Genomic DNA, 27,285 nt, shown 5'->3' on the forward strand with positions numbered 1-27,285 from the left:
GCAACAGACAGGCGAGGGAAAAACCTCCAAGACACAGGGTTGAGAAAAGCCAGCATAAAGCGTTTTTATTGCAATAATAAAACTTGATACCTTTATGCGGTGGAGAAGGAAGTGAACGGCGGCAATTTCTCTTACCAAATCACTAGGCAGGGCGGAGGGAGGGAGGGGGCAGATAGGACAGCAGCGGGGGAAGCTACGCATCGTATGAGACCAGACAAGCGGCGATGACCAGCATCAGGTGTCAGGAGAGAACGGTCAGGTGTGCTCAGACCGGAGACAACTGGGGTCTGATGTTTCCTTTCCAGGAGGGAGAGAGGGGACAGGGGCGTTTTCTTTGGGCTGACTCCCCACCAGCCCCGCCACCTCCCCTGTAGACAGCACCTTCCGTTTGTCTGCTCTTTTCCTTTTTCTTTAAAGAAAGCTCAATGTAAGCTACTGAATTTTCAGGGTGTGGTGGAGCTCTGATGGAAACCCGTCTCCATAAAATCCAAAAGCGGGCTGGGGGGGGGGGAGGGTGGGGAAGGAAGGTCCACCGTGAGATGGCAGAGTGAAGCAGGGGCAGAGCAGCCCCCCCTTCCCGGGAGCAAACCCACGGTGCCCGCAGTGATGCTGCACCCTCCCCGGGGAGCAGGGAAAAGACACGCTGCTCCCTCGCTGCCCTGGTTCCAGGCAGGGTACCTACACACAATCCTAGCGCTACTTTGCTCTCCGCATCCATCCAGCCTCGACAGCCTCACTCTGCTATGGCTTTTGCAGCAGCAGCAATTTCTGGTTTGAAAACACCATAGAGATCTGCACCAAAACAAGTAACTAACGGGTTTCCTTTTGTTCAAATGACTCCTATCTAAGGTCAGCCCATCTGCGTGCTACTGGTAAAACGTAGTCTACACCTGGAACAAAAATAAGATTAAGAACTTGACCCAAAAAGAGTTGAGGTTTACGGCGTATAGTTTAAAAAGACATAAAAACACAATACAAGGAGGAAGAGTCAGACGCAAAGCTTAGTGACCAAAGGCATTCAATCAAGGTGTAAGGTTATACAATGAGTGTAGTGGACTATCAGGAAAAGCTCCGTACAAAGTCATGTGCACTCTTCTTGAAGCTGAGATTCTGGATTCCTCCATGTGCCAAACCTGCTGGGAGAGAGGAGAGGCAGCGTGACAAAGCCGCCCGCCCGCCCGCCGCCTGCAGAGGAAACCCGACAGAGGAGGGAGCGCGCTCACCAAACGGCCACCTCATCGCCAACCGCACGGTTCGCTCAGAGCAGAAGTCAAGCCCCGATTACAGAGGGGAAGCACAGCCCCATCCTGCCTGCACCGCAGGGCCCACGGACCCCAGAGCACAGCCCCATCCTGCCTGCACTGCCAGACCCATGCACCGGCTGCAAGAGAGGCATGAAGGGGGAGCAGGCAGCCAAGCCCCGCAGTGCAGCAACGCAACGCAAGGAACCCGAGGCACGGTCAGCCGTCACCGCAATGCCTCCATGGCATGAACCCTCTCTGCCAGGCTGGGTACTCTGCTTGCACCACTGTGGTGATCCCCAGCTCACCAGCCTCCCGAGAGCGACTTCTACCCACAGCCAGAAACCTGCCCTATCCTTCTCATACCCCCCACTGCCATCACCTCCATCCCACCTCCCCACGCTAGCCTGAGACAAAAGATGAGGGCCTTGAGTCGCCCCCAAGCCACAACACTCCCCGCCGGCAGCTGCCCCTCCTTACCCAAGGACAGGGTGCTGGGATAGATCATTCCAATTTCATGAGCTCCACGTCAAAAATTAGAGTGGCGTTTGGTGGGATGATCCCTGGGTGGCCAGTAGAGCCATAGGCGTAATCTGGGGAGATGGTCATCTTTGCCCGCTGACCAACGCTCATCTGGGGGCAGGGAAAGAAACACAGGGATGTCAGGAGATGGGCACAATCACCGGGTGAGTGACAGCAAGAGGGACACAGACATGTCCCCACTCCTTTCCCTACACTGAGCAAGAGCAAGGACCCAGGCTGGATAAACCGGAGGGGACAGAAGAGGAATGGGAAGAACATCAGAAGAGAAAGGCAGGCAGCACGGGCTGGAAAAGAAGCAGGGCTTGAGATGTCCTTCACACAAGCGAAGGCAGGGAATGCCACGCCATTCCCTACAGCCACTGGCACCCTTGTGCTGCGCTGCCTCGCGTCCCCAGCGGCACATGGAGCTGGCCGCAGTCATGCACGCAGGAGCTGAAGCTGTGCTGTGCCCACCAGCCCTCCCTCCGCGTGGGCTTTGCAGCCCGGGAGCCATCTCCGCTCGGAGCAGGAGGCTTGAGCGCTCCCCGCCACGTTCGTTCAGAGCTGACTCAGTAGAGAAATGTCACCGCTGAGTCACCAACGTGCTGTAGGTGTTCCTGGGGCCCGGCCCTGCTCCATTCCTGCCATCTGGCAGGTGGCAATGCAGAAGGTGATATTCACACCCACACCTCCCAGCGCTGTGGGGGCGGAGGGGTGGAAAACACAGGGGAATAAAATAAAAAAAAAAAATAAAATAAGAGAACAAGCTGCACACAGTGATTTCTGCCCACGCTGCAGCTCCCCAGGCGCACAGCTCTGCACAGCCCTGCAAGGGAGACCGCGAGGCGGAGAAGCACCGGGCACCTGAGCGACTCCTTCCTCCCAGCCGCGGATCACCTCCTGCTTGCCCATCACGAACTTGAACGGCTTGTTCCTGTCGCGGGAGGAATCAAACTTCTTCCCATCCTCCAGCATACCTGGGGAGAGAGGGAGGGAGACGATGGTGACACAGTGACAGCGCCACACACACCTGCGTGAAACAGGCTGTGACCTGGCAGCCTGAGCGGGTGACAGTCACCCCTGGGAAAGCTCACATGGCCCTGAGTCAGAGATGTTTCTCAGCTCAGCCTCCTTTCCCCTGGGGAAACACCTGCACGGGGCGGCCTGGAGGGGAAAAACCCCCGCCAGCGCCCCCCAGGGCATCATCCAGCCTGGCAGGAGCAGCCCTGGGGCAGGGCAGGATTGTTCCTGCTCCTGGCTGCTTCGACCCAGAGAGAAGAGCTCCTCTGGGCCGGGACCGAGGACAGACAAGGAGAGCAGATGGAGGGCTGGGGGGGGAACCTTCCCCACCTCACAGCACCGCTGCCAGCCGTTTTGCAGGCAGCAGGATCAGGCATGGCGCTTCCCATCCCACCAGCAACACACCTCCCGCTCCTCACCACAGGCAGGCTTCCATCCTTGGGCACCCAAAACAGACTTAGGGCTCCTGTGCCCCATGTCGGCTGCTGCCGGCCTCCAGCCCCTCCCCGTGTCCAGCTGCATCCTGCTGGTCTTCAGCCAAATCAGTCCTGTACCCAGGAATGACGACGGGGAGAGGCAGCACCAAGCACTGAACACACATGCCCAGGGCAGCCCCCGTTCCCCCGGCACAGGCTGCATGGTGAGGGCTGAGCGAGGCTGATATCCCCAGGACTAAATATAACTCCCCAACACGAGCAAAGGAGGAATTTCCTCCCCTCCCTTGCTCCCTGCCTGACCTTCTTGGGGAATCTCAGAGCTGGAGCTGCCTTATACGAGCAGCAACTCTGCTGGCCCGTGGAGTTGCTGCTCCTATAAGGCAGCTCCGGCTCCACATTAACAGAGCCAGCACCACATGCGATAAAAACGATAATAAACTCTCCTGCAAATGCTCCTCACTTCACTGCCCAAAAACCTGTTTTCTTGGCTGGAAACAGCTCTATAGTCTTGCAAAACCAAACTTGTCCAGCAACGCATGGGGTAGAGTGATTTCCCTTCACCAGGGCACTGCCCACGGGCAAGAGAAAACGCATCTGTGCAAAAGATGAGTCAGGGCATCTCAGCCCCGGTTCGGAACGTGACGGCAGCCACAGCGAACGGCACGCAGACACGGGCAGTCGTGGTGACAGGAGGCACTGAACAGAAAGAAAGGAATGGGAAAAACTACATCACCTTTGCAGGGGCAACGAGCACCGAAACCTCTGGGCTGCAGGAAGATGCAGGGGGTAGGGGCCAGCAGCCCCACGTTTCAGTCAGAGAGTGGAATTAAGCTTTTAATTTCACAGAAAGGAAAAATCCCCCCTCCAGGGCTCTGAGCATCAGCACCAGCTCAGCTGGTCAGGCCGCAGCCCTGGACTTTGGAATAGTAAATCTGGAGTTTTCTTGTTTCCTCCTTCCAGGATAAACCTCTTGTTGCGGAACCTGCTTCCAGCCCTGTCTGGCACTGCTCCCTGCTCCTGTCCGCTGGCCTTCCTCCCGCCCGGCAGGGACGCTGGCAGCAGGGACACGGGGCAGGCCATGCCGGCTGGCACAGGCAGCGCCGCTTGGCCGCGACACGAGCTGACCCTGAGCTCAGCTCTGAGCCCTCGGGCATCACAACGAGCCGGGGTGGCTGCAGAAGGACAGAGGGGACAGCTCGTGCCTGCCACCCTTCTCCCTGGGCACCCGCAGAGGAAAAAAAACCAGGGGCCACGCAGCACAACCCCCCTGGCTTGTCACGGCAAACAGGGACCTGTGGAATACTTGCGGGGCACCCGCTGCCTGCAGAAGTGCATCCCGTTCAATGGCCCGGCCAGGGGAACATAAAGGCACCATCAGCGGCACAAGAGACGCTGCAGACCTCATGAAGGAGCAGACGGCACTGCCCGCCCCTGAGCTCACCTGTCCGAATCCAGTCTTGGGGAAGCGTTTCGGAGTGGGCAGCACCCTGGCTGCAGGAGAGAGGGATTAACGGACTAAGCTGGTTGCAGGGGGATCAATCACTCGGGCTGCCCCCGGCCCAGGAAGGTGCAGGTCGCACACGGGAGCTCATCCCTGCTCCCTGGCACGGGGCTGACACGCTCCCCCCACCACACCAGCGGGGAAAACAAAGAGGCTCCGATGCTTTGGAGACAGCATCTTCATCTCAGGCACTTCCGCTGCCCGCAAGGCTCCCAGGAGATTTCTCCAGCCCTGGACAAGTATGAGCAACCATTTCGTCATCCCTGCCATCCCCGAGCAAGGAGATAACAAGATCTTAAAGCTATTACAGAGGCAAAGCATCCCCTGGCAGGAGCAGTTGCCCCACCAGAGCCCCAGGAGCAGCAGCCAGCCCCTGGCACACCCTGGCTCGCCGCAGCCCCCGGCAGGGCTCCTTGCTTGCCACCACCAGTCCCGCGAGGAGGGCAGAGCCCATGGAGGTGGGTTACAGAGACCCACCTGCCCCAGCTCCCACACCAAAAGATTTGACCCTCCCAGAGATCTCAGCTGGGCTATACGGACACCGGGGGGGGGGGGGGGGGGGGTGTCTCGGGGGAACCACAGCGAGGAAGAGCACGAAGCTCTGTGGCCAGGGCTGCAGCAGTCGCGGGACGGAGCAGGGGGCTCTGGAGAGCAGCCCCAGCTCCGGACGGGCAGGCAGCACGGCCCTGCCAGGTCTCTGCCACACTTGGCAGGCAGCAGCCGGGAGACGCCGGCTGCAACGTGCGACTTGGCTCCGGTCCCCCCTGGGCGGGCAGAGGCGGTGGAGAGTGGTGCTGGAGCAGGCAGGCAGAGGCAGCCTCTGAGATAAACCTGCAGGTTTAGGTTTTGCCGGGGGTGGGGGGTGGGGGGTGTGCAGAGCCCCACCCACACCCCCTCCATCCCCTCTGGCCTGGGGTACCAATCCTCATCACAGCCATTGCCCAGGGGCTCCTGCACGGAGCCGGCTTCCCGAGGAGAGGTAGGCAAAGACCGGAGCAGTGGGGTAGGCACCTCTGCTCCAGCCGGAAGAAGGGACAGAATGGGAAACCCTTCCCGAAAGCCCTGGGATACCCGGCATGCTCCAAGCCCCTGCGTCAGGACAGGGCTGCCCAGCTGAGGTCAAATCCTGCCTCCACCAGCAACCTCTGCCAGACGCTTTAGAACGCAGGGCCCGAGCTGCCTGCACCAGCGCTTCCCATCACTCAGCCTACCCCCGTCGCCACCCGCAGCTGGATGCGGGAGGGGGCTCTGCCCACCGTTTGCCGTGGCCTGGCAGGAGAGAGGACCCCCAGTGCAGGCAGGGAAGGGGTGCTTCAGCAGAAGGCGCTGAGCTCCTACAACCCACCGATGGGCAGTTGCACGCCTCGGTAGGAAACGTCTCGCAACTGCAGAGCGTTTGCTGCTGCTGTGTGAGCGTGGCAGCACCCAGACGCAGCAGGGAGAACACCACCGCGCCAGGTGCCGTGCAGACAACAGGAACGAGCTGATAGCCGAGGCTGCGTCCAGCCTGTGCAGCAATGCACGGGTGCTGGGGAAGGACGGCGGTCCCCTCTGCGCTATCCCGCCGGAGAAAGCCAGTTTTCTCTAGTATTCCTCCCCGCATTTCCGCCCCTTGCTCCAAACCCACCTCCCTCCGAGACACAACAAGCTGGGCGTGCTTTGCCACTCGGGCAAAGCCGTTTCACCAAGCCAAGTCAGACTCGCTCCCGTCCCGGCGCTCCCCAGCACGACCATGGGCCCCCATTTCCCCTCCAAAAGCACGGTGGGGTGGCTGCGGTCTCCCCACACTCTCCGCAGCCCCCGTGCACGCAGACAGCAGCTCCCCCTTGCACCAGCTCTCTTCACTCCCCAGCCCGCTCCCGGGGAACACAATACTCAGCCCCAGCATCACTCTGGGGCACCACAGGAGCCCCAACTGCATCAGTACAGCATCCCACTCTGCCCTGGCTCCCGCCGCAGCAGCCAGACCCAGGGGGGCTCAGGTCTGCTGGCCCCCAACCTGCACCCCTCCTCCCCATCGACTTGCTCCTAGGCAACCCTCCCTCCCCACACCAGTTGCTGCAAGCAGTCCCGAACACATCGGGGAACTTTATCCTTGATTTAGTTTCTTTAAGAGCCCTTTGTAGCAGATTTCACATCAAAGGCTGTTTCAGACGCCCCGCCGCGCGAGCTCTCCAGCAGTGCTCCCCCTGCTCCTCATGGGCTGCAGGAACAACCTCCCGCAAAGAGCGGGGACCCGGGACCGAAGGAGGGAGAAGGGTCCAATTCCCCCAGCTCCCCCCACACGCCTCCACCTCCGCAATCCCAGCGCGAGCAACCGGCATCTCCCAAGCAGGCGGCCCGGAGGATGCTCCGCTCTCTGCCTCCTTCCCCAGCGCTGCCCTCCCGCACCAGGGCCGTCTGTCCGGCCCGACCCTCGCCCCTGGGATGAAATGGCTGCTCTTGGTGGGGCCAGGCCCCACGGAGCAGGGGCTTGGGCACAGACAGAAGAAGCGGCAGCCACGGCACGACTGACCAAGCTGGCTCCCCACGCTCCCTCATCCTTGGGTCACCGGGTTTTTTTTCCAAAGTGGTTTTTAACCGAATCACTGCGCATCCGTAACCCAGCGCAGGGAGAGCTGACTCGCCACATACCCATCGCAGCACACCACGGGTTGGATCTCCCCAGCGCCGGCAGGTTTCTGCACGGGAGCAAAGGGCAGCTGGGGACGGAGCTGACACAGGGCTCTGGAAGGAGCCTCAGAGCACGGCACCTCCCGCACTGCGCTCTGCCGCCATCCTCGATGCTGCTCCGGGATCGGCAAGCGCCGTAACGGGGCCGGGGAATCAAACGTTTTTAACGTTTGCTGAGACCCAAGCCCCGCTCTGGCCTCTCTCGCAGGGCAGCCTGCAGGGAGCCACGCTGCCGACGCAGGCAGCTTTCAGCAACGAAAACGGCATCAGGGCCTGAAGGTGTTTGATTTCTGCTGCCTGCCGAGGCGGGGGGGGGCAGAAGCTGCCTGCAGAGGGAACTGGGGCGATAAAGGACAAAAGGAGACAATAATAACAAACAAACAAAAAAAAGGAAATTAGAGAACCGCTCCCACGCGCAGCGGATCGCTGCTGCTGGGGAGGGTCCGTCAGGAGCAAGACACCGCACAGCACTTTGCCCGAAGCACCGGGACGTGGGGATGGGAAGCTGGTGACCCGCGAGCAGCTCTGCCGGGGCTGGGGCCGGAGCCGGGAAGAGCGGCAGAGCTCCGGCAGCACCGCGGGAGGGGAGAGACGGCGCCGGGAGCCGGGAGGGCTGGCAGGCGGCAGGGCTGGCCCACCGGGAGCCACTTGACTGCCTGCCAGCCTCCCTTTGTTCTTCCACCGGCGGAGGAAACAGGGCGGCCGGGGGAGACCGAGCCGCTTCCTCTCCCTCCTGATGAGGGAATGGGAAGGACGGGGGAGACAGAGGAGCAGCAGATGGGCTGGATGCCCGCCGAGCCCTCCCGTCAGCCCGGGCCCCGCTCTGCAGAGAGGGGCACCCTCGGCCCCCCACTGTGGGCAAGGGGATGGTGGAAAGTGCTGGGGCGGGAAGAAGAATTGGTTATTAGCAGAAACAGCCACAAACGGGTCGACTCGTTTTTACCCTGGAGTACAGCGGCCACCCCGATGAGCCGGAGCTGTTCGAAAGGCGACCGAGGGGAAGAGGAGACCCCCCCAGGGCAACCCCCAAAGCATTTTTCGGAGTCCCCAGGTTGGTTTCTTTCCCCCGCAAGCTCACAGAAGGCTGCTGGAGGACACCGTGCAGAGTATGACCCTCTCTGGCTGTCAGGGCAGCCCCTCATCGAAATACTACGCCCAAACCCCAAACAGCACCCCAAACAGCACCCCGCGTTACCCACACCGGGGTCCCCCCGCGGGACCTGTGCCCCACACTGCCCGGCCTTAAAAACGTCCCAGGGTGGGCTGCAGGTCTGGGTCTGCCCCATGGGCACCCCTGGTGTCACCCCCACGAGGGAGAAGGGGCTGGGGCAGCAGGGATGGCACCAGGGGTGCAGGGACCCTGCTCCAACACAGCGAACCCCGAAGCTCCCGGGGGGCTGACTCGCTGCCAGCCGGGGGGACACCGGTGTCCCGTGGGAGCACCCAGCGTGGGGGCTGTCGGCTCGGCCGCTCCAAGGCCCGCAGGCCTCTGCTGCCCTGAGACCCCCCCAGGGACCCGCTGGGTGCTGGTCGGGGGGGGCCCTGCCTGCCCGGGGTGTCCCTGCCTGCCCCCCAGGCGCCCCCGAGCACCCCCGGGCCGTTTCCCGGTGCACCCCCAAAAAGAGGGCTGGACGCGGGCGGGAAAGCCCCCCTCCATAGATGGGGCAGTGGGAGAGATGGCTCCCGCGGGGACCACCGGGGCCTCCCCACGGCCACGGGGCACTGCCAGGAGCCCCTTCCCCGCCCGGGCGCAGCCAGACCCCCGCCCCGGGGCCCAGGCCCCCCCCCCGGCAAAGCCCTCCTGCTCCCCGGCCCCACGGGGCGGGGCGGGCCGGGCCGGGCCGGACCCCCCCCCCGGTTCCCCCGGGAAGCGCCGCGGCCCAGCCGGGCCGCCCACACGGGCCGGGCCCGGGGTCCCTGCAGGCTGCCGGGACAGGGCGGCGGGGGGCAGACCCCGCTCCCCCATGGCGTCCCTCGGTCGCCGGGCCGGGCCGGGCCGAGGCGACCCTCCCCCGGTGGCGGCGGGGCAGCCCCGCCCTGCAGGCCCCATGGCGGGCGGCACTCACCCGTGTAGTGCACCACGCAGGTCTGGCCGCGTTTGGGGAACGTCCGCCCTGCGGGGAGACACGCACCGTGAGCCCACCGGCACCGGGACCCGCACCGGGACCGGGACCGGGACCGGAACCGACACCGGCACCGGGACGGGACCGGTCCGGCGGGGAGAGGAGGGAGATGGGAGGGCATGCCGCGGCTCACCGTCGCCGGGGGCGATGGTCTCCACATGCACACCCATGCCGGTGCCGGTGCCGGTGCCGCTCGCGCACCCGCAGCGCCCGCAGCCCGAGGGAGGAGGGGCCACGTGTGCGCAGCCTCGGCCGCCGCGCCGCCATAGAGCCCGCCCGCCCGCCGCCTAGACGGGCCCCGCCCCCCGCCATCTTCCGCGCTCTCCCCCCCCCCCCCGCCCCCCCCGCCTCCTTCCTGCCCGGCCCCGGCCGCCATCTTGGCACCGCGCGGTTGCCGGGGAAACGCGGGGGCCCGCGGTGAGGGACCCCCCCGGGGCTCGGGGCCTTGCAGGCTTCGCCCGTTTATCCGCCATTTATAAGCCCGGGAAGCGCAGGGCCTGGCCGCGGCGAGCCCGCCCAGCTTCGGGTGCGTGGTCCAGCACAGGCCGCTGTGGAGGCCGGGGGCTGCCAAAGCGGGGCTCGCCGGGAACCCCAAGGTGCCAGCGCACACCGGCCACGCACCCCAGCCCCAGAAAAGACTTTTAATTATTGCCACAGTTCCCAAGACCAAGCCGTGCCTAAATTGAGAGTGTGGGGCACGTGCAATGACAGCAGCCAGAGCAGATAAGATGCTGTTCAATAGATCTATATTAACGCTGCTCCTCACCGTGCTGGCGGAGGTCAGCGCCGGCCCCGCGTTACTGGGGCAGGTTCAGCAGAAGACACGCAGGTTTGAACAATCCCACGCTCAAAAGGACTTTCTTCTGGGAACAACAGCAACTATTTTCTTTTTTGGTCAAAAAAAGAAGCGCTCCAGGCACAGGATTTTTGCCTCAAAGCGTCCTATTTCCTTACTTCAAGGAGATGAACTTGAGTGTCCACAAGGGAACAGAGAAGTTCCAAGGACAGCCAAGAGACTTAATAAAAAGCCAGTATTCTCAGCAAGTGCATTAAAATGGGACACAAGAGGAGGAGACTCTTAAAAAAACCAGATAATGGGATGAAGCAAGTTTTAATTGCTTCTATTCCTTGCTTGCATCTTTTAAATACTGAAATACCAAGGGGTTTTTTTCTTGCTTGATGCCATAGCATTATTTTTTATGTTAAAGCTGCAACACACAGATGGTGCCTGTGGGCCCTGACTTTCCACCAACACACCCATGGGCAGATGTGTGAGGCCCAGAGTCAAGATGAAAAATAACGGGAGAAAAAGGGGCACGCTCTCATCCCTCCTGATTAATGCTATCTCGGTGAAGGGCTGGGCCTGCTCTCCCTACAAGGGCCAGCGATAATCAAGGATCTGAAAGGGGAAAATACTGCTCGATGTATGCCCACACTAGAGCGCTTGCCATGCTGGCACAGGCACGCTTGCACACGTCGGGCACTGCAACCTCCTCACGGCTCTCACCCTGGGTGGGGTGTTTCGGTTTTTAACTCCCTGGCGTAACCTGCAAGCATCTTACCGGCAAGCAAGGCCACTGCAACAACCAGTACTTGACAGGGGTGAGGAGCTCGGCCAGGTTTGACCACCCCACAACTGCTCAGGGTCCAGCTGGTCGAGACCCAGGAAAGGTTCAGGTCAGATTCTTGGTATCTAAACTCTGGAGAAAGCGCAAAGGCTTGAAAACAAGTGAATTCTGCCTAAACCGCTCCCTGCCCTCTCGATCATCTGCTGGCAGAACTCACAAAATAAGAAATACCAAGAGGGAAAAGCGTGACCATTCAGATTTAATAGTGTAAAAAATAAATGGGACATTATTTGATGTACAGAAGCACCACCCCGGGCAGCAGTGGGGCTGGCAGGTACCACGCACACCAGCAGCAGCTCCCTGCTCTGCGGTGGGTCAGGTCCCGCTCTGCAGCGGCCCGTGGCCTGTTCACAGCCCGTGCTGCAGGTTGGGAGCTCCAGATGAAGCCACTCCTCTGTCCCAAGGAGCATGTGCCTTTGAAGATAATTAATGCCTTCTGCAGGACTTTAAACTCTCAACAATCAGAGCATTTCCTTGATGCTCAAAAGCATTTGCTTGTTCGTAAATCCAGAAGCAGCAAGGCTGAAAGCAGCGTGGTGGCAGAGGGCAGTGCATCCCAACACCCGACCGCGGGCTTAGTCAGGCAATCCCAAGGAACATCCTTCACACTCCAGAAAACAAAACAACAAAAAAAGAAAAAAAAGAGGGGGAAAAAAAAAAAGAGGAGGCCCTCTGTGCGTCTGAGAATTTGTTCTGAATCTGGGCTGCTGCGACAGTCCTGCAGGTGCCCTGATGCAGCTCTAAAACACCGTCTCCCTCACTGATCACAAAGTTGCACCACAAGACTTAAGGCTTCAAATTAATTCAGCGCACAACTGGGGAGTAATTTGCTCAGATCCTGCCAGTGTGCACCAGACTGGAGAGCTGCAAGGTCAACCAACGGTCAGATACAGCTCTAGCCCTAAAAATAACCAGCCTCACTCTCTGCCTCTGCACAAGGCTGAACACAGCTCAGCGCTACCAGCCACGAGATGGCTGATTTCTCCTCTCTTCCCCCCGCTGCCCCCTCACTGTTGCCAGGAGAGACGTGGGGGTGCCGAGCAGCTCTCGCAAGATGCTGCTGTGGGAGATCTAGCTATGGGCTATGATTTAAAAGCAACTCAGCTCTTCTTGACGCTCAGTTGACACTTCTGCCGTTACTTCCCGACCTGGCAAAAAGCAGGACAAGCTGCCAGAACCTCCCCCAGCTGCCTGACCGGAGGCAGCACAGCCCATTCCCACAGCCTCTTGCACCAAGAAGCTCCTGGTTCCCCAGAAGTGACTCAGCTAACAAGGCCCAGGCAGAGGGACGGAGCTGGCTTCCACCACCCTGCTGCCAGGTGTCATTGTATCTGCACATGCTTTACGCCGCCAGCTTGAACTTCACCCTCGTTCAAAGAAATTCTAAACCTTTTCCCGTGAAAGGGCAGTCTAAGCACAAAGACATGCGCTATCTCAGCAGCATTTTTCCTAAAAACTCGTCAAAAATAGTTTCCTCTCAAAAACAATCCCTGTGTTCTTTGTGCACGCATTCCCACACAGTTAAGTGATACCTCCGCACCCCAGCGTGTGTAAGAGCACCGCTCCGGGGCTGGCGGGGGCCCTTCCTCCCCGGCACTGCAGTCTCTCCCAGAAGGAGAGTGTGGATCTGCCTTGCCCAGATCTGTCAGGACCTGCCAAAAGACCAGCGAGGCCAAGCCCTAGAGAAAGCAGCTCTGGTGAGGTGGCAGGGCTGGGGCTGCAGCAGGACCCCCTCCCCATCCTGTGCCTGCCAGCCAGGAGAGGGAGGGGGTCAGGATGCAAAACAAGCCTTTGGGACGCGGGAACAGGAAACAACAGGAAGCAACGACTTTCCCTGACAGCAGCACATCCTGACAGCACGGCTCCCGATGAACTCACCCACTTCAGCCCTGGGTTTATTCTCAGCTGCCGCACTGTACCTGATGCCTGTTAAAAGGAACACGAGCACTCAGGAAATCTGGTGTGAAGTCAGCAGCCTCCGAAATACCCCCAAAGCCCTTCGGGAAATGCACCCCTAGAGAGGATCGTAGCCCAAGCACGGGGAGCTGGACTGGACACACGCAGTCCCTCCCCCATACAACATTTCTGTGTCAGGCTAGGACCAAGGCAGACACCCAGATGAATGCTAGGTGACCTGGCTCCTTCAGGGAGCTCGAATTTACCCCATTGCCTCTATCTCGATTCTCATCTGCTTCCTCCTCTCCTCATCAATGGGATGGAGGCAGAAGATGATTATGGCAATGAGCAGCAGGCTTATTGGGACTGGGGCCATGAGAAGCTGCAGGGCGAGGATGACGGAGGGGTTGTATGTGCAGTCTCCAGAACGGTAACCTGCAAAACTAAAGAGGAGAATGGTTTTCCTTCCCCCAGCCCCACTGGGCCACCGCAGAAAGGCAAGCAGGCACCTCCGTCGCTCTCCTCTAGTCTGGTATCAGAGGCCCAGTTTTGGGGAATTCCCACTCCTGTCTGCTCTGCTTGCTCCCAGCAGATCTTGGAAAGGCAAATTTGGATACCCCTGTGACTCATTCCAGCATCTCCTATCAGACACTCTAGAAAAACAGCAGTAGAAAGTGCCTGCACTGGGCTGACAAAATAGGGGAGGCAGTGTTTGCGGCTTACTGTAAACTCAGTGTCGATATTCCCACGGCAAGGCCACCTGCAAACTTGTTGAAGAAGACGTAAAACGAGTAGAAGAGAGCCTCCAGGTTGAGGCAGCTGGGGTTCCTCAGCATGAAGTCGTCCACCGTATCTGGCAGCATGGACCTGGGGACAGACAGCCCCACAGACACGCCAGTGACACCCACGCCAGCGACACCCACGCCAGCGCTGGCCAAACTCAGCTGCAGCCGCTCCAAGGCCTCTCCAAGCAGCAGAGAGAGACAGAAACCCCTTGCAGAACCCCACTCTGGAGACCGTTTTGTGCCTGTCCTCTGCCTTAGGCAAACAGGGCAGAGAGCGTCTTACAGAGAGGGTGCGGCAGCTGCTTCGGAAAAAGAGAAGAAAAACAGCGCCTTGCGCAATGACTGGCGTCCTGCTGCTGAACCCGAACACAGACTGAACGATGCTGCTGGGGGACCATGGGTCACGTCCACATCCCTTCCCAGTCTCACCTCCACAGGTCCCTCTGCAGCCCAAAAGCTGCTGTACTGAGCAAACGGGCAGTCTTGGCACGTCATGGGTAGTGCTTTCCCGATAACCTTCCCCTCCTCCCTGCCTGACAAGTGGCTCAGAGGTGCCTCTGCTCACCATGGTAAAAGGTAGAGCACAGCCATGCTGCAGCCTGCTACGATCACCGGGAAGACGAAGGCCAGGAAGTTGTGCATCACCTGGGTGATGGCTACCAGGGCTGGGATGATCAGCTGCAGCAGCAAGAGGAAGAGAAGAAACAAAAGCACATGGGCTCTTTCTGCTGCTCACAGGCAGCTTGCACCGGTCTGCCCCAACCAAAGGCCATGCTCCCCCCCTTCCCCACACAATTCATAAACAGAACTGCTTCTGTCCCCTATGCGGTACAGTGTGGAGGCCCTGGACAGGCTGACACTGGCAGCAAAACCTTCCTCATGGGTAAAGAAGGGATAGTTATGGAGGGCAATGGAACCGAGTGGTTAACCTGGAAAGCTGGATCTGCTGTGGCTGCACCCAATGTCTGTGAGGAAGGCATCTGGAGATAGATCCTCAATGGGATCTGAGGACCTAATTCTGCAAAAAAGCCAAATGGGATTTCCTGACCTGCAGGGACAGGCAGTAGCCGGGACGTGTCTGATGAGCAGGCTGTTTCCCAGCCACTGCCAAGCGTGGCGCACAGCCCTTCCTTCCCTCCCCGTGCCTCTCACAGAGCTGGGTGGCAGAACTTGGATCACTTGCATCAAGCATGCCAGATCCTGGAGCAGGACAGAGGCCACAGGACTATGTCTGTGTGTGCACATGAGACTGGTGCATTGGTACAGCATCTGATCACACGCTGCTCACCAGATCTGCAGCCATGGAGTCTCAGAGCCTGAGCCCTTGGTTGGGTGATGCTGCAAAAAATCATTTCCCCACTGTCCCAGGAACGGTCCCTCAGCCTCCCTGCACCTTACTGCAAAGCTCTGCGAAGCCATGGCCACTGATACCAGCAGTGGCCAGACACAAGGATGTGCAGAGCTGCCATCAACTACTGGCTTACTCTTGGTCACCTGCAGTGCAGAGGACGCCGTGCTCAGGGTCACCCTTAGCTGCCAGCCAGCTCTTCTCCCCAGACACCATGAGCACCTGGGGGCAAGGCTGTCCCCTCACAGAGTGTCTCAGTCCACAGCCACAACCACGGGCAAACTCACCGCCAGGCCCAGTGATGCTGCTGTTTTCTTTCCAAATCTCCCCAAAAACCACTGCCAAAAGGGAATAGAGAGGGAAGCTGTGACCTGAGGAGAGAACCAAAGGGGAGTCTCAGCAATGTCCCCCAGGACTACCAGTCTCTGCCTGGGTGACATCCTTGCTGATGGGCAGAAGCAGCAGTGCATGACTCCATGAGGCTGAGCTGCCCGTGCTCGAGCGCTGGGGTGACCCAAGGATTAATCCCTCCACCAGGAAAGTCTCTTTGGGGCTCACTTACCAACATGATAAGCACCAAATGCTGGAACTTCCCAGCCAGCCCCGCAGCATGAGTACAGAAGAAGGCAAAGATCCCCTGTGTGATCTGGGAAAGCAACATGCAGACGTTCATGGCTGGGGGTCCTGAGTTCATTGTCTGGATAACTTGCCCAGACATCTCACCCCCAAGTTCTCCTCCTGCCATGGCAGGTCTCACACCTGGAAGGCCAGGGACGCAAAGAGGAAGCCACATAGCAGCTGGGTGTAGGGCTTGTGTCCCACGATCATCCTCAGGCAGCTGGCAAAGGGCAGCTCAACCTTCCCCAGGGGGCTGAGGAGCCCTGAGAGGAGAGACAGCAGGACTGGCACTGGAGCTGCCAGAACAAACGCGACGGGGTAGGAGGCACAGGGGGATTGTGCTGCTATGTCGGGGGTGCAGCTCAGCTGGGTGAGGAGCTATCGGGGTCTGATGTCTCCGGGCAGAGACAACAGCCGCAGTATCAGCTACAGGCAGGATTTTGCCACTTTACACTGCGCACTCGGGCTGGCCTGCTTAGCTCTGCAGGCTGTGTGTTGGCGAGACGTGCTCAGTGTGAAGCAGTGAGCTGCAGACCCTGTCCCAGGCCCACGGCTCCCTGCAGGAGCTCCCAGGCAGCCTGAGCCTTCCTTCCTCCAGAGCATCTCCCCTCTCCTCTGCGGGAGGAAGATGCTGCCAGCACAAATCAAGGAGGGTCTCAGCATCCAAGTATGTGCGTGTTCCTGAACTCCACACCCAGAGAGCCACCCCCCACGTAGGAGCCCAGCTCCCTCTGCCTCACACCTTCCTCTGCAACCCCACCCTCACCATCCACTGCCACTGGGCACCCTCCAAATTGGATCTAAATGGACCTTACCAGGCTGCTCCCTGACTCCAAAGATGAGAATCAGACAGGAGAGGCAATAGATTGAGCCCAGGACCAGGGATGCAAATACATAGGCCCTACGCTGGAAAACAAGAGACAGTGCACAGTGACAACGCAGGTACCACGCACAGAGCTGGCAGCACGGCCAGCAGCGCCTGCCCCAGAGCTTACAGGAGGAGCAGGGAGCAGACAAGCCAGCCCTTACCGTGTTCTCCAGAGAGTCCGTGAGGCTGTAGGTGCTGGTGTTGGGCAGGGTCTCGTTTGACACGTAACAGCCGTTCATCATGCGGGCATGGTAACTGCCTACAATCTGCCCCTGGATTCCTGACCCAAGGAGCGTGCTGAACACCTCCATCCCCATTCCTGCCAGGACGACCAGGAGAGAAACCTCAGTCCCACTCCCTGGTTGATGGGACACATCCATCAGGGTAAGAGACCAGCTTTGGGAATGGAATTGGAGGCACCAACATCCAGAGCTGCCTCAGAAGAAGAGACCTGCTATTTCTACCTGCTCTGATTTTTTTTCCCTTGGCTCCAGCAGTAAATGCCCTAATGTTTGGAACCAATAAATCTGGGTCCCGAGTCCCCTAGGGATGATACAGATCTAAGAAACATTTCTGCAGGTAAATTCTTTGCAGAAGATTTTAAAAACAGGGTTTCATCCCTATTTTAATATCCCTGGTTTACCCCATCCACTCTGCAGCCTGATCAAAGCCAGAGGAACTTATTCACCTCTCCTCTGGGGAGAGTCTCCCAGGAACACCGGCAGCTGGGGGTTGTAGGGGCACAGACACTTACTGTAGGCAGTGGCTGAGTCACGGTCTCTCTGGGTTCCTCCCAGGAACATTGTCAGGGAAGAGTACGGCACGTGGTAGCACTAGGGAGAGCACAGTTCAAACACAGCTCTGGCTGCTGCTTCCCTGGTTTGCTGGTCATGACCCCCCTCGTCCCTACACACAGCAGATAATGCTGCCTTCTGTGCCACCCCTGCCCAGAGGTGGCTTTTCACCCTCTTCTTCTGTGATTTGCTCTGTTCCCACAAACCAGTGATGGAGAAATTCACATCACCATATACAGGCAGCCCAGCCAAATCCCCAGCATTAAAATGCACCGCTCCATCTCACCCTCACCATCCCTGCAGGGATGGTCTGCAACATCCTGCATCCCTCACTGCTCCCCAGCTAGAGCGCTCTCAGACTCCGCTCCAGGTCCCTTCCTGGGGAGGCTAGGGCTGGGACTCCCCAGCTGACCATGTCCCCGTTCCTTGCAGTATAGGATGATGTGTAAGAGAGTCAGCCCCAGACACCATGTTCCTTACAGTCATGCAAGTCTGGAAGAAGCTGTACATGAAGAGGTACCACAGGAATTTCAAGGAGGTGGGGGTGGCATCTGAGAGGGTGAACCACGTCATGCAGTAGCAGAGCACCCCGAATGGCATGGAGCATGCAATCCTGGGGAGGAAGCAGAGCTGGTCAGATACAACCCTCAGATAAGGTGGTCACACTTCTCATTGCACAAGCTGAGATACGTAGCACAGCCTCTTCCCCGGCTTCCAAACCACAACCCAGCTACTGCAAGATAAAGATTTATGAGAGGAAGCAGCTTTGCTCAAGTGAGTGTCCATCAGTCAGGCTGTGGGGGGCTAAACACAAACGTTGAGAGAAAAAGTAATGTCTAAGTTGTCCAACATTTCTTACTCTCTTGCTTAACTACTTCAAGTCCTTGCCCTGCAGCAGAACCCTGGAGGCAGCGGTAACCCTCTATGTGCAAGACCTGCCTGTGGTTAGAGCCTGGTGAAGAGCTGCTGGTACAGCTGACTACCAAACTCTGTACGTGCCACCATACAGGACTTTCAGAGCACCGAACCCCACGACCTCGAAAACGTGAGGCCCCAGGGAAAGAGCAAATGTGCAAGTTTGCAGTACACTCCTCCTCTTCCATTGCAATGACATACAGACCCCACTGCAAGTTATGTTATCTTTAGCGTCCTTGTGATGTTACGGTTTTGTAATTCTCAGTAAGTCACAATCAGATTAAACTCCCAGTGAAGTGTCCCAGCTACCTCCTTGTGCTAGCACTGAAGGAATTTGAGCCCAGCAAAGACCCTCCTGAGGCTCCAGCCCAGACACTCACCATGGGACCAGCTTGCCACATTTTCTCCTCGGGCTTTTGCTGACCAGGAAGCCAATAACAGGGTCAGTAACTGCATCCCAGGCTCTTCCAAGGAAAATGATCAGAGAGGCATGGAATGGCTCCAGCTGGGGAGAAACAGAAACCACAGCTCGAAAGGGAAGGAAGTCCTGGCGAAAAGCTGCGAGCAGTCAGCACGATGCAGCTCGCACTAGCCAACGTTTCATCTGCATCCCCTGGAGACCACTCCAAGTGTTGAAATGGCCCAGAAACGTCTCCTGCATGCCCACCAACAATATTTACATGATGCAATTTTGATCCAGTTTGAACGCCTAATTCTGATGAGCATTTCCAAGGGCTTTGGCCACCCACCAAACCCAACCCTTGCCCCAATATGCTGAGCTTATGCTAAGCCCCTTTGCAGATAACCCCATCTCACGCGGCCGCTCACCTGCACAACATCCAAGAGGAAGATTTGAAGGAAAAACCCAAGGGTGTTGCCTGTCATCTGGTAGGGAATGCCCCCAACAGCATAGCAAACCTTTCTGCAGAGCGGCAGTCCTGGCTTGTCCTGCAGCTGAGACACCAGGGAACAAGCCCACCTGAGAAACGATACGCGCTTCTGGCTGACAGCTAACCTCCAGCCGCTGCTTATCCCATCCGCTGGGTTCTCCGAGGCCCATTTAAACCCTGAGTCATGTCATAACCCCCCACGCGCCCACCCACAACACACATACCTATCCTTTGGCTGGACATCACTCCACATGATACCCACAAGCAAGGTGGACGTGGCAGTTGGGGTGCTGTAGGGTGCTTCCCCATCTGCTGGTAATCTTGGTGGGTCAGGGCGCAGTGCTTCCTGCGCACAACCTGCCCTCGGGCAGCCGCCTGCCTCGTGAGATCCTGCTCAGCAGAGTTTCATATTCTTCATAAGCCTTCAGGGTCTCTTGCACAGCAGCCCTGAGGGGACAGGGCTCTCTCCTCGCTCCAGCCCGCCAGTCCATATCCACTCCTCCACCAGTCAAAGCCCCAAAGCAAGAGCTGGTCAGCGGGCATCTGTCTCATTTGCTTGTCTTGGGCTTGTCTTGTCACCAGGGCCACATCCCTGGTGTTTCACCTTGATTCTCCTCGGGGGCATGTTTGCATGAGATCACAGGCTGCTAACGTAAGTGAGATACATATCTAATGCCAGACACAGTGCTATCTGCTGAGCTGGTCTAACATCGTCCTTTCCTATTCTATCGAGCCACAATCCAGTGGTTCAAGTTCTTTAATATTAAAAAGTACAAATTGCATCAGGCTTAAAGTGACTGTAACGGAGGCAGTCCGAGGAGAGAGACTGCAAAGGCCAGAGCCCAGGGGATTTCTATAGATCAACAGGGAAAGCACAAGGAACATTTCAGCACGCAGGAAAAGGGCTGATGGCAAAGCCTCTATTTTATTTGGATCTGGTTAGCTTCAGTAAATACCGTACCAAGCATCAAGTATCTGGCAAGTTCCCAGAGGCAACCTACAGCACTGACTTCCTCCCAGCCCCAAAATGAACTTGCTGTCTAGCATGACACATCTCTGCATCACACAAGACCGGGAGTATACTGCAGAATACAGGGTGAGACCACATAGAAAGCAAACGTCCCGTTCGGGCTTGGCTTTCCACTTGGCTGAAGCAGCACACGGCCTTGGCTGCAGCTCGGCTCTCCTATGAACAGACCATTGCTAAAGGTCATTTCTGTTGGGATAGGGCGAGCAGTGGTGGGGTCGCAATGCAGATGCCTGGAGACCAGGGCTGACCTCCCATCTCAGCACAGGCTGCCTTGGATGATGCTCAGGGCTAACACAGTCATCGGCGACTCAGGTTCCTGGTCTACACCACGTTTCGGCTTTCCCGATCGCTGAGCAGCTCCAGCGCAGCTCAGAGTGCGGCAGGCAGGTTGCTGTCCTGCACCCAAAAAATCAAAAAATACACAGCCCTTTCTGGAAAGATGTGGAAGGCTCCCCTGCTCGCACAGGGCAGACGGCCATCCCAGGCGACAGGCCTGGTCCAGACATGGCTATAAAAGGCTACGAGCTCCTCCAGCAAGAGCTCTGCGGAAGAGCAGAGAGTGGAGGGATGAACGCTTGGCACGGGGCAGCAGTGCAAGAGGCCAGGCTGAGGGACAGACTGCAGGGTCACATCGACAGCTGGGTAACAGGGAAATCAAGTCAGGGATCACTTCAAATTCCCACTTGCCCTCATTTCTCGTGGGGTGAGGGGGCAACCTGCCGGTTTCCCAGCCTGTTTGGGCTGGAGATGGCTTGCTGTGCCGCTAACGTCAGCCACGCTGACAGCCACCCTCGAGGGATGACAGACCTTCATTGTAACGGTACTAGGGAGCAGCTTCCAAAAACACAGGCACAATCCCAAAAAGCAGCATTCCAGAAGGCACTGAGCGTGTTTCCCCTCACGCAGCAATTAGCAATAACTCCTCCACAGCCCACACCACGGAAAAAGCACTAATGCTGCTGTGCCCACCAGGCTGGAGGGCCCAGCCTCTTCCTGCACACTCAGGGGAGCAGAGCGCCTGCTTTCCCCATGCCAGGTAACCTCAGCAGCCTCCTCATGCCTCTCAGCTTCTGGTCCCAGTTAACTTTCTGCCTTTTAAAGCACATGGTGAGAGTCAGGTCCCTTGTATTTAAAATTGCAGACCAACCTTGTCCCGCAGGGATGGCTGAAGCATTAGGTTTGCACCACTGCTGAGGAGCACTTACTCATACAACATCTTGTTTCCACAGCAGTTCTGTTTCTAAATTACAAAGACGTTTCTCTCGGCTGTAGGGTTTTGTGGCAGCTTTTGTTCCCTTTATGCTCTCAGCAGGTAGGACAGCGCTCTGCACGTCTCTGCCCATTTCACTTGAAAGTCAGCAACAACACCACAACACAGCGCCTTGCTTTAACAATGTGTTCTCGAGCTTGAGTCATAAACACTTTGAAACACCCCCACAGCCTGTGGCTGCTCGATCCGGGTAGGCTCTGCGTGGGTGTGTGCAGTCCCAAGGGTTAGTGTGCGCGTGTGAAATGCATTTCTGCGTGTGAGAAAGAAGCACCCCAGGACACTGATCTTACCTCTTTGTGGACCACTCTCCTTTGTGGGAGAGCTCCTTCTTGGTTTAACCTGTGCAGCTCAGCATCTTCGGGACCACCTGGAAGCATGACTGCAGACACGACCACGTCCTTCAGCGGCACGTGGCGGGGAAGCAGAAGCTTCCTCGCCCAGGGTGAGGAAGAATTTGCCTTGTATGTCAAAGAGCGTGCCGCAGGCGCAGATCAGAACTGGATGGAGATTCAACAAGTGAAGATACAACATCTGTGGGGCCCCACGGGGAGCTGATGGAGGGGAAATAACCAGCCCTGAGGGAGGAGCGTGGCCAGACCCTGCCCATGGAGGCAGGAAACCTGGCAGGGCTCACAGTGCGGCATGTACTCGGGGCAGTAGCTCCCAGGCTCTCTGGGATCAAGTGGAGAAATCCAGTGCTCTTCAAAGGTCAAGCTGGGTCCAGCACTTCCTCCCCATCCCAGGGCTGCTGCCACACTGAGATCTTAGGGGTGCGGAGAAGTCCTTCGTCTGAGTTCCAGACCACCACAGGAACATGCTCGAGCCACCCCAGGACTCCTGCCTCGGCACCTGCAACCACCAGCTGCAAAGAACCAGTGTGCAAAACCCAGAGCGGGCAACAAAGTGGCTGGAGCAGCCAGGGAGAGGGCAGCGGGAACAGGCAGGTTCTTGCCCCAGGTCACCTCCCGACAAAGCCCCTCTCTCCCAAGGCAGTCCAAGAAGACCAGGAGCCCAGCTCCGGCTCCTTATTCGGGGCTGTGGAAACCCCCTGCCCCTTTGCTTTGCCCTCTCCTTAATGGGTGCAAGGTGTTGGCACTGCCCTAGCCCAGGACAATGTCACAGAGAGTAGGAAGCGTGGGATACATTTTCCTTTCTCTATTAAGTGAGATCTGTAGTTATCAACCTCTTTCATTCTGTGAGCTCCTGAGAGATCTCCCATGGCAATGCAGACCCCACACAGTATGTTTTAGCCTGGTGACAAGAAATGTGCTTTTCTTAGTCCCCTTTCACAGACCCTTCATTGCCCATAGAGCCCAGCAGTCTCGGTATCGCAAACCAAAAATTACTCTTACATTAAGAGCGGTAGGAGCCCAGTTACTCAGCACTGGCTGTGTGGGAGCAGCTGAGTTCCCAAGGCAGCAGTGCTCACAGCACGCAGCCAGTCACCGTTACAAGCACTTGGCAAAGCAAAGGCAGAGGGAGAAATCGGCTTCAGAGGACAGAAGGCACACAGCAAAAGGCTGGCAGGAAAGGGATCGCACTGCCACTCTGCCCGCTAATCATCTGTTTGGCACATCTAGTCTCATCAGGCAGCTCTTCAAAAACAGGTTTCTCTAGCTAGATCAAACTCAGTCTCCAAGACTGAACTTATATGCAGCAGCCGGGGCAGAAGCACACAGGCAAAATCCTCTCCCTGCTCCCCTCCCAGGTTACCAAGAGCCACTGGGAGCGTTAAATCCATGTTAGCGTCTCTGTACCACCACCCATACCCAAGGGGAACACAAGCACCCATTCTGCAAGGTTCATCACAACGCTGTTAGAAAAATGTGTCATCTTCAGCTCAGCCTTGCCTTGTCCAGTGGGGGTTAATCTAAAAAAACCCTGAATTTCGCAGGCTGAGTCAGAACTTGGTTCATAAGCCACAGTACAACTGAGTCAGTGGCATCTCTCTTCACTGCGATTTTACTGACATCCCAGATAATAAATATCACTCACGCTGGACCACAGCCAGTGCAGTGGGAGCCAAGTCCCTGTCTCCCACCAGCATATCTAAGCATACATCTTTATAAGAAAGCAAAAAACATCTCTCCCCACCCAAGAGGAAAGGAGAAACTCAAAAGGAAATATAAAAACCCGATTTATTTTTTTTTCTAGGCTATTTTGTACCCACTCACCACACACAATTACATTTGGACAGACACAAGTTACCTTTGGAAATTGTAGTCAGCACTTAATCCTCTGGCTCTTTGCCACTCATTTACCCTCCAGGTACAAATAGCTGCATTTTCTGCTCACAGACTAGAAAGCCAACAGATGACCAACAGTTACCTCCCAGAGTAGCTGCGTAGCTCTCGCTCCCTGGCTAGTTCAGTGCACAATTATCTTCAAGTCGGGAAAGCTTTATTTCTGCTCTGCTCAGATCCTCCCAAAGCCTTTTGTCATGTTGCTCCGTGCCTTACAGAAGACAGCATCACCCGTTGGGTCTAGAGAGGATGTCACGATTGCTGGTGCAGCATGGGGAACTCTCAGCCAGCCTCTGCGTGACAGCGGGCTTCAGCTTTGTCCTGGAAAGGCAGATTTTGGTGAAAAGCACCGATCTCACCGTTAATCACTGCTATACACTGGGCTACTTGCTGCAAGCAATGAGCTTTCTAATAACGCCATGTGCCAAGGCCTGAAACCTAACCAAACCAGCTCGCCGTACACTGCGCACACCAAGGGTCTGGAGCAAAAGGACGATGGCTCTTCCATCGCTACGCTCATCTTTTGCTATCAGTTGCTTAGAAATAGGTTTTGAAAGAATAGGGAAAGCACTCAGCAACACTGCAGCTACACCCATTTTTCTGTTGCACAAATACTCAACAAAAGGCTCAGAGAAGCCAAAGCTCTGCAATTTAAGAAACAAGGTCATGTTGGAGTTTACTCACTGCAAAGGAAAGGTCCCTTCCCCAGAACCCCCTTCTCCACTGCAGAAGCATGAGATCTTATCTCTCAAGGCAGCCCAGGGCCCAGGAATGCACGATACAAACAACTCCAATCCAAGCCATGCTAGCTGAACAGCTTTTCTCAGGGCACTATGACCTAGAGACGGGCTGCTCAGGCAAGGGAGTCCCATTGAAAAAAAAAAAAAAAAAAAAAAAAAAAAAGAAGCCTAAAGCCAGCAAATGGGAATTTTTTGGCACAGAAGCAAGTGGCAGCATTTGGATACATTCCACTAGCAAGTCCTCCGAAGGTTTACCCCTCCTTGACTGCTCTAAGCATGGCCAGCGGCTCTCGTGTTCCTCTTAGGACAGCTGCCTTCTCTTGGTGGAACAGGAGTCATGACTTCAACAGCCACCAAGATGGATGAGACAGGAGAAGAGCTGTTGCTACTGTAGGCCCCGTGAGCCAATAAAGAGTTAATTTAATGAGGAGTCATGAAATGTACCTGAGTAAATAAGAACATCTGGAATCTATTCAGGAACTCCCAGCACTGGGACAGACAGACTCAGTGCAGACAAGACAGAACAGCAAATAAGATAAGCATTTAGGAATGTAGTAAGTCAGAAAATGATAAATTAGTAAATCGAGAGGTGCTTGACACAGGAGCTGTTCAACTGCCAAAGATGTGGGCCTGTTGCATAGTTAGTATTATACTACCCTCTGTAGAAGTGTGTAATTGGGAAACGTGGGACTCATTTGGAAAAACTTTTGCTAACAGGTAACTAGAAAGGATTTCTCTTCCCATTTCTGTTGAACTCTGCAGGATTCCTGCTGACAGCCAGCCTGATCACCTGGCCAGCAGCTGCAATAAGCTGCTGCCTTGGCTTGGTTTAGACAGTGTGCGTTTGCTTACTTGTTCCATCAGTACTGCCGTAGGAGCCCAGTTAGCACTTTGGCAGCAGCCAACGTATGAAAGTCCCCAAGCAGTCTGCAGCGACACACACTCCACCAGCTCCCAGAGCCGCTCACCGCCATCGTGCCCTGCTGTGTATGTACCACATGGCGTAAACAGCACGTGCATTATTTACCAGAGCAAGAAGGAGACTTGCAGCTGAACTCTCAGCAGACATCAACTACCTTTAGGTTTTCTTCCTTCCTAAAGTAAGGTGAAACTGCCTAAAACACACCACAAAAGCTGGCAGGGCGATCATACCTCGTTAACAAGGACTGCAGGTGAGGAGACCCAGCTCTGCACGATTCAGCAAGTGAGTGTGTGTGCAATGGCTAATTCCCTTCACACCAGGCAGAGCACCGATGCGTACGTTCATTGCCACTGTGCCTGAAAGACAGGTACAAAGCACGCAGCTCGGAGAAGTCTGGTCTGAGTCTCGAAGCGTGAGAGGAGCTAAAGGCTTTTGTTTCATCGGGGATGCGGCTGGGTCACCAGGAAAGCACACCTGGCAGCGGGCACGGCTGAGAACCGCGGGCTCCGGCTTCCCAGCTCTGCCTCGAGTGACTGTCAGACACTCTTCCTTGGATGATGCCAGGTGTTCACCATACAAGCGCCAATGGAAACCCACAACCTGGTAAGAAAAACAACTTTGTTGCTTAATTAAATCCGTCATTTAAAATTACCGGTCTCCATCTATAAACATTCTGGTTCACCAACAGAAACAAGACCATTTAGAAGCGGTAAGGGGGTAGCACTCTCTTGCTTTCAAAATCTAGCAATTCTTCACACAGGCTTACCTAGAACAGCAGACTCCTGAACAGACACCAGCTCCTGCCCAAGGATCTAATGCAGGTATCGCAGGTCCTCCCCTCACGGTGGGGGACTTCGAAGAAAGCCATAAGCATCTTGTTTTATGTGACAGCGACACCAATCCCCCAAGCCAGTTTTCCGCTGTAACTACAGAGTTAGAAGAAACATCAACTCAAGGTCCTTCTTCTTGATAACAAAGGATCTGTAAAAGCAGCGCTGCTTTCAAAAGAAAACCCTCCTGACTGAACTTCTGAAGAACATCCCAGGAGCAAACTGACATCCTTTTAATCACTCCTCTAAATAAAGACACCATGGACCTGAAGACCCACCCAAGAAGAAGCCATGGCATGAAGGTCACTTTCTCCTTCTGGAAAGATTTAGCGTTGTCCAGCAATGAGGAGCAAAGACTAAATTAAATATAATTGAATATAACCAAAGGCAACAAGAAAAAAAAAATTAGGCCAAAATTTAGAGTGATCCTCTTCTAGCTGCAGGTGTGTCCCCTGAGATTTCTTGCTCCCTATGTCTTGTCACTGCTTGCATTTATCTGCCAGCTGAGCCACCTGAGTTTTGTGCCAAAACAAGCCATTCAGCTAGCTGCTTTGCGCTGTTAGCATTATTTTACCCAAAGAAGCAGCTGAAGGTACAGCTACAACTAGAAACAGATGTTCCTACACCAGGATCACTGAAAAACTACTTGACCAAAGGCACCGGGATAGCAGAACCTCCTGAGGTAGGCAGACCACTGACCACGCAAGAAACGTGGACAAGGAAACATCCCATGGCAAAAGCAGCATTACAGAGGGGAGGCAAAGTTCCCAGGAAACGGTGCAAAATGCTATCAGAAAACACGGGAACTAAATCTTCCTTTTGACATGTCCTCCTTGCTAAGAAGAGGAAACAATGAACTGCATACAAAGGAAAAAAAGTCCGAGGAAGTCCTACAGTTACCCGCCCGAGGAAGAGAAAACCGTTAAAATTCAGCACTCGGAGAAAAACACTCGGATACAGTGAAAGACATCAGCCCCAGATAGGACAGCAG

At 56.5% G+C, this 27,285-nt stretch overlaps 2 protein-coding genes across 8 annotated transcripts; both read right to left on the minus strand.

Annotated features, from left to right (window-relative positions):
* Positions 1 to 39: 39 nt before the first annotated feature.
* Positions 40 to 9,753, minus strand: FKBP1A (FKBP prolyl isomerase 1A). 4 transcript variants are annotated; one of them, XM_076352290.1, is made up of 5 exons: positions 9,651 to 9,713; positions 9,461 to 9,508; positions 2,628 to 2,740; positions 1,722 to 1,874; positions 40 to 1,136 (listed from the first exon to the last, which is right to left on the minus strand). In XM_076352290.1, the coding sequence occupies exons 1-4, from the start codon at positions 9,685 to 9,687 to the stop codon at positions 1,746 to 1,748; spliced, it is 327 nt and encodes a 108-aa protein (XP_076208405.1). In that variant the 5' UTR covers positions 9,688 to 9,713; the 3' UTR covers positions 40 to 1,136; positions 1,722 to 1,745. The 4 variants fall into 4 exon arrangements, with proteins under 4 accessions (XP_076208405.1, XP_076208404.1, XP_076208403.1 ...); XM_076352289.1 differs by lacking the exon at positions 9,461 to 9,508 and having other exon boundaries at positions 9,651 to 9,753; XM_076352288.1 differs by lacking the exons at positions 9,461 to 9,508; positions 9,651 to 9,713 and adding an exon at positions 3,203 to 3,275 and having other exon boundaries at positions 40 to 1,133.
* Positions 9,754 to 11,324: 1,571 nt separating this feature from the next.
* LOC143167158 (sodium-dependent lysophosphatidylcholine symporter 1-like) lies at positions 11,325 to 25,719 on the minus strand. 4 transcript variants are annotated; one of them, XR_012996511.1, is made up of 15 exons: positions 23,888 to 24,650; positions 19,198 to 19,323; positions 18,750 to 18,874; positions 17,935 to 18,067; positions 17,415 to 17,493; positions 16,822 to 16,979; positions 16,608 to 16,698; positions 15,934 to 16,055; positions 15,737 to 15,820; positions 15,462 to 15,545; positions 14,392 to 14,504; positions 13,765 to 13,908; positions 13,308 to 13,484; positions 12,678 to 13,071; positions 11,325 to 11,753 (listed from the first exon to the last, which is right to left on the minus strand). XR_012996511.1 is itself a non-coding variant. In XM_076352271.1 (15 exons), the coding sequence occupies exons 3-15, from the start codon at positions 19,252 to 19,254 to the stop codon at positions 13,047 to 13,049; spliced, it is 1,392 nt and encodes a 463-aa protein (XP_076208386.1). In that variant the 5' UTR covers positions 19,255 to 19,323; positions 23,888 to 24,123; positions 25,695 to 25,719; the 3' UTR covers positions 11,325 to 13,046. The 4 variants fall into 4 exon arrangements, 3 of the variants coding, with proteins under 3 accessions (XP_076208386.1, XP_076208387.1, XP_076208388.1); XM_076352271.1 differs by adding an exon at positions 25,695 to 25,719 and having other exon boundaries at positions 11,325 to 13,071; positions 23,888 to 24,123; XM_076352272.1 differs by having other exon boundaries at positions 11,325 to 13,071; positions 15,462 to 15,512.
* Positions 25,720 to 27,285: the final 1,566 nt, after the last annotated feature.

Source organism: Aptenodytes patagonicus, chromosome 14, assembly GCF_965638725.1.
Source record: "Aptenodytes patagonicus chromosome 14, bAptPat1.pri.cur, whole genome shotgun sequence".
Lineage (NCBI taxonomy): Eukaryota > Metazoa > Chordata > Aves > Sphenisciformes > Spheniscidae > Aptenodytes > Aptenodytes patagonicus.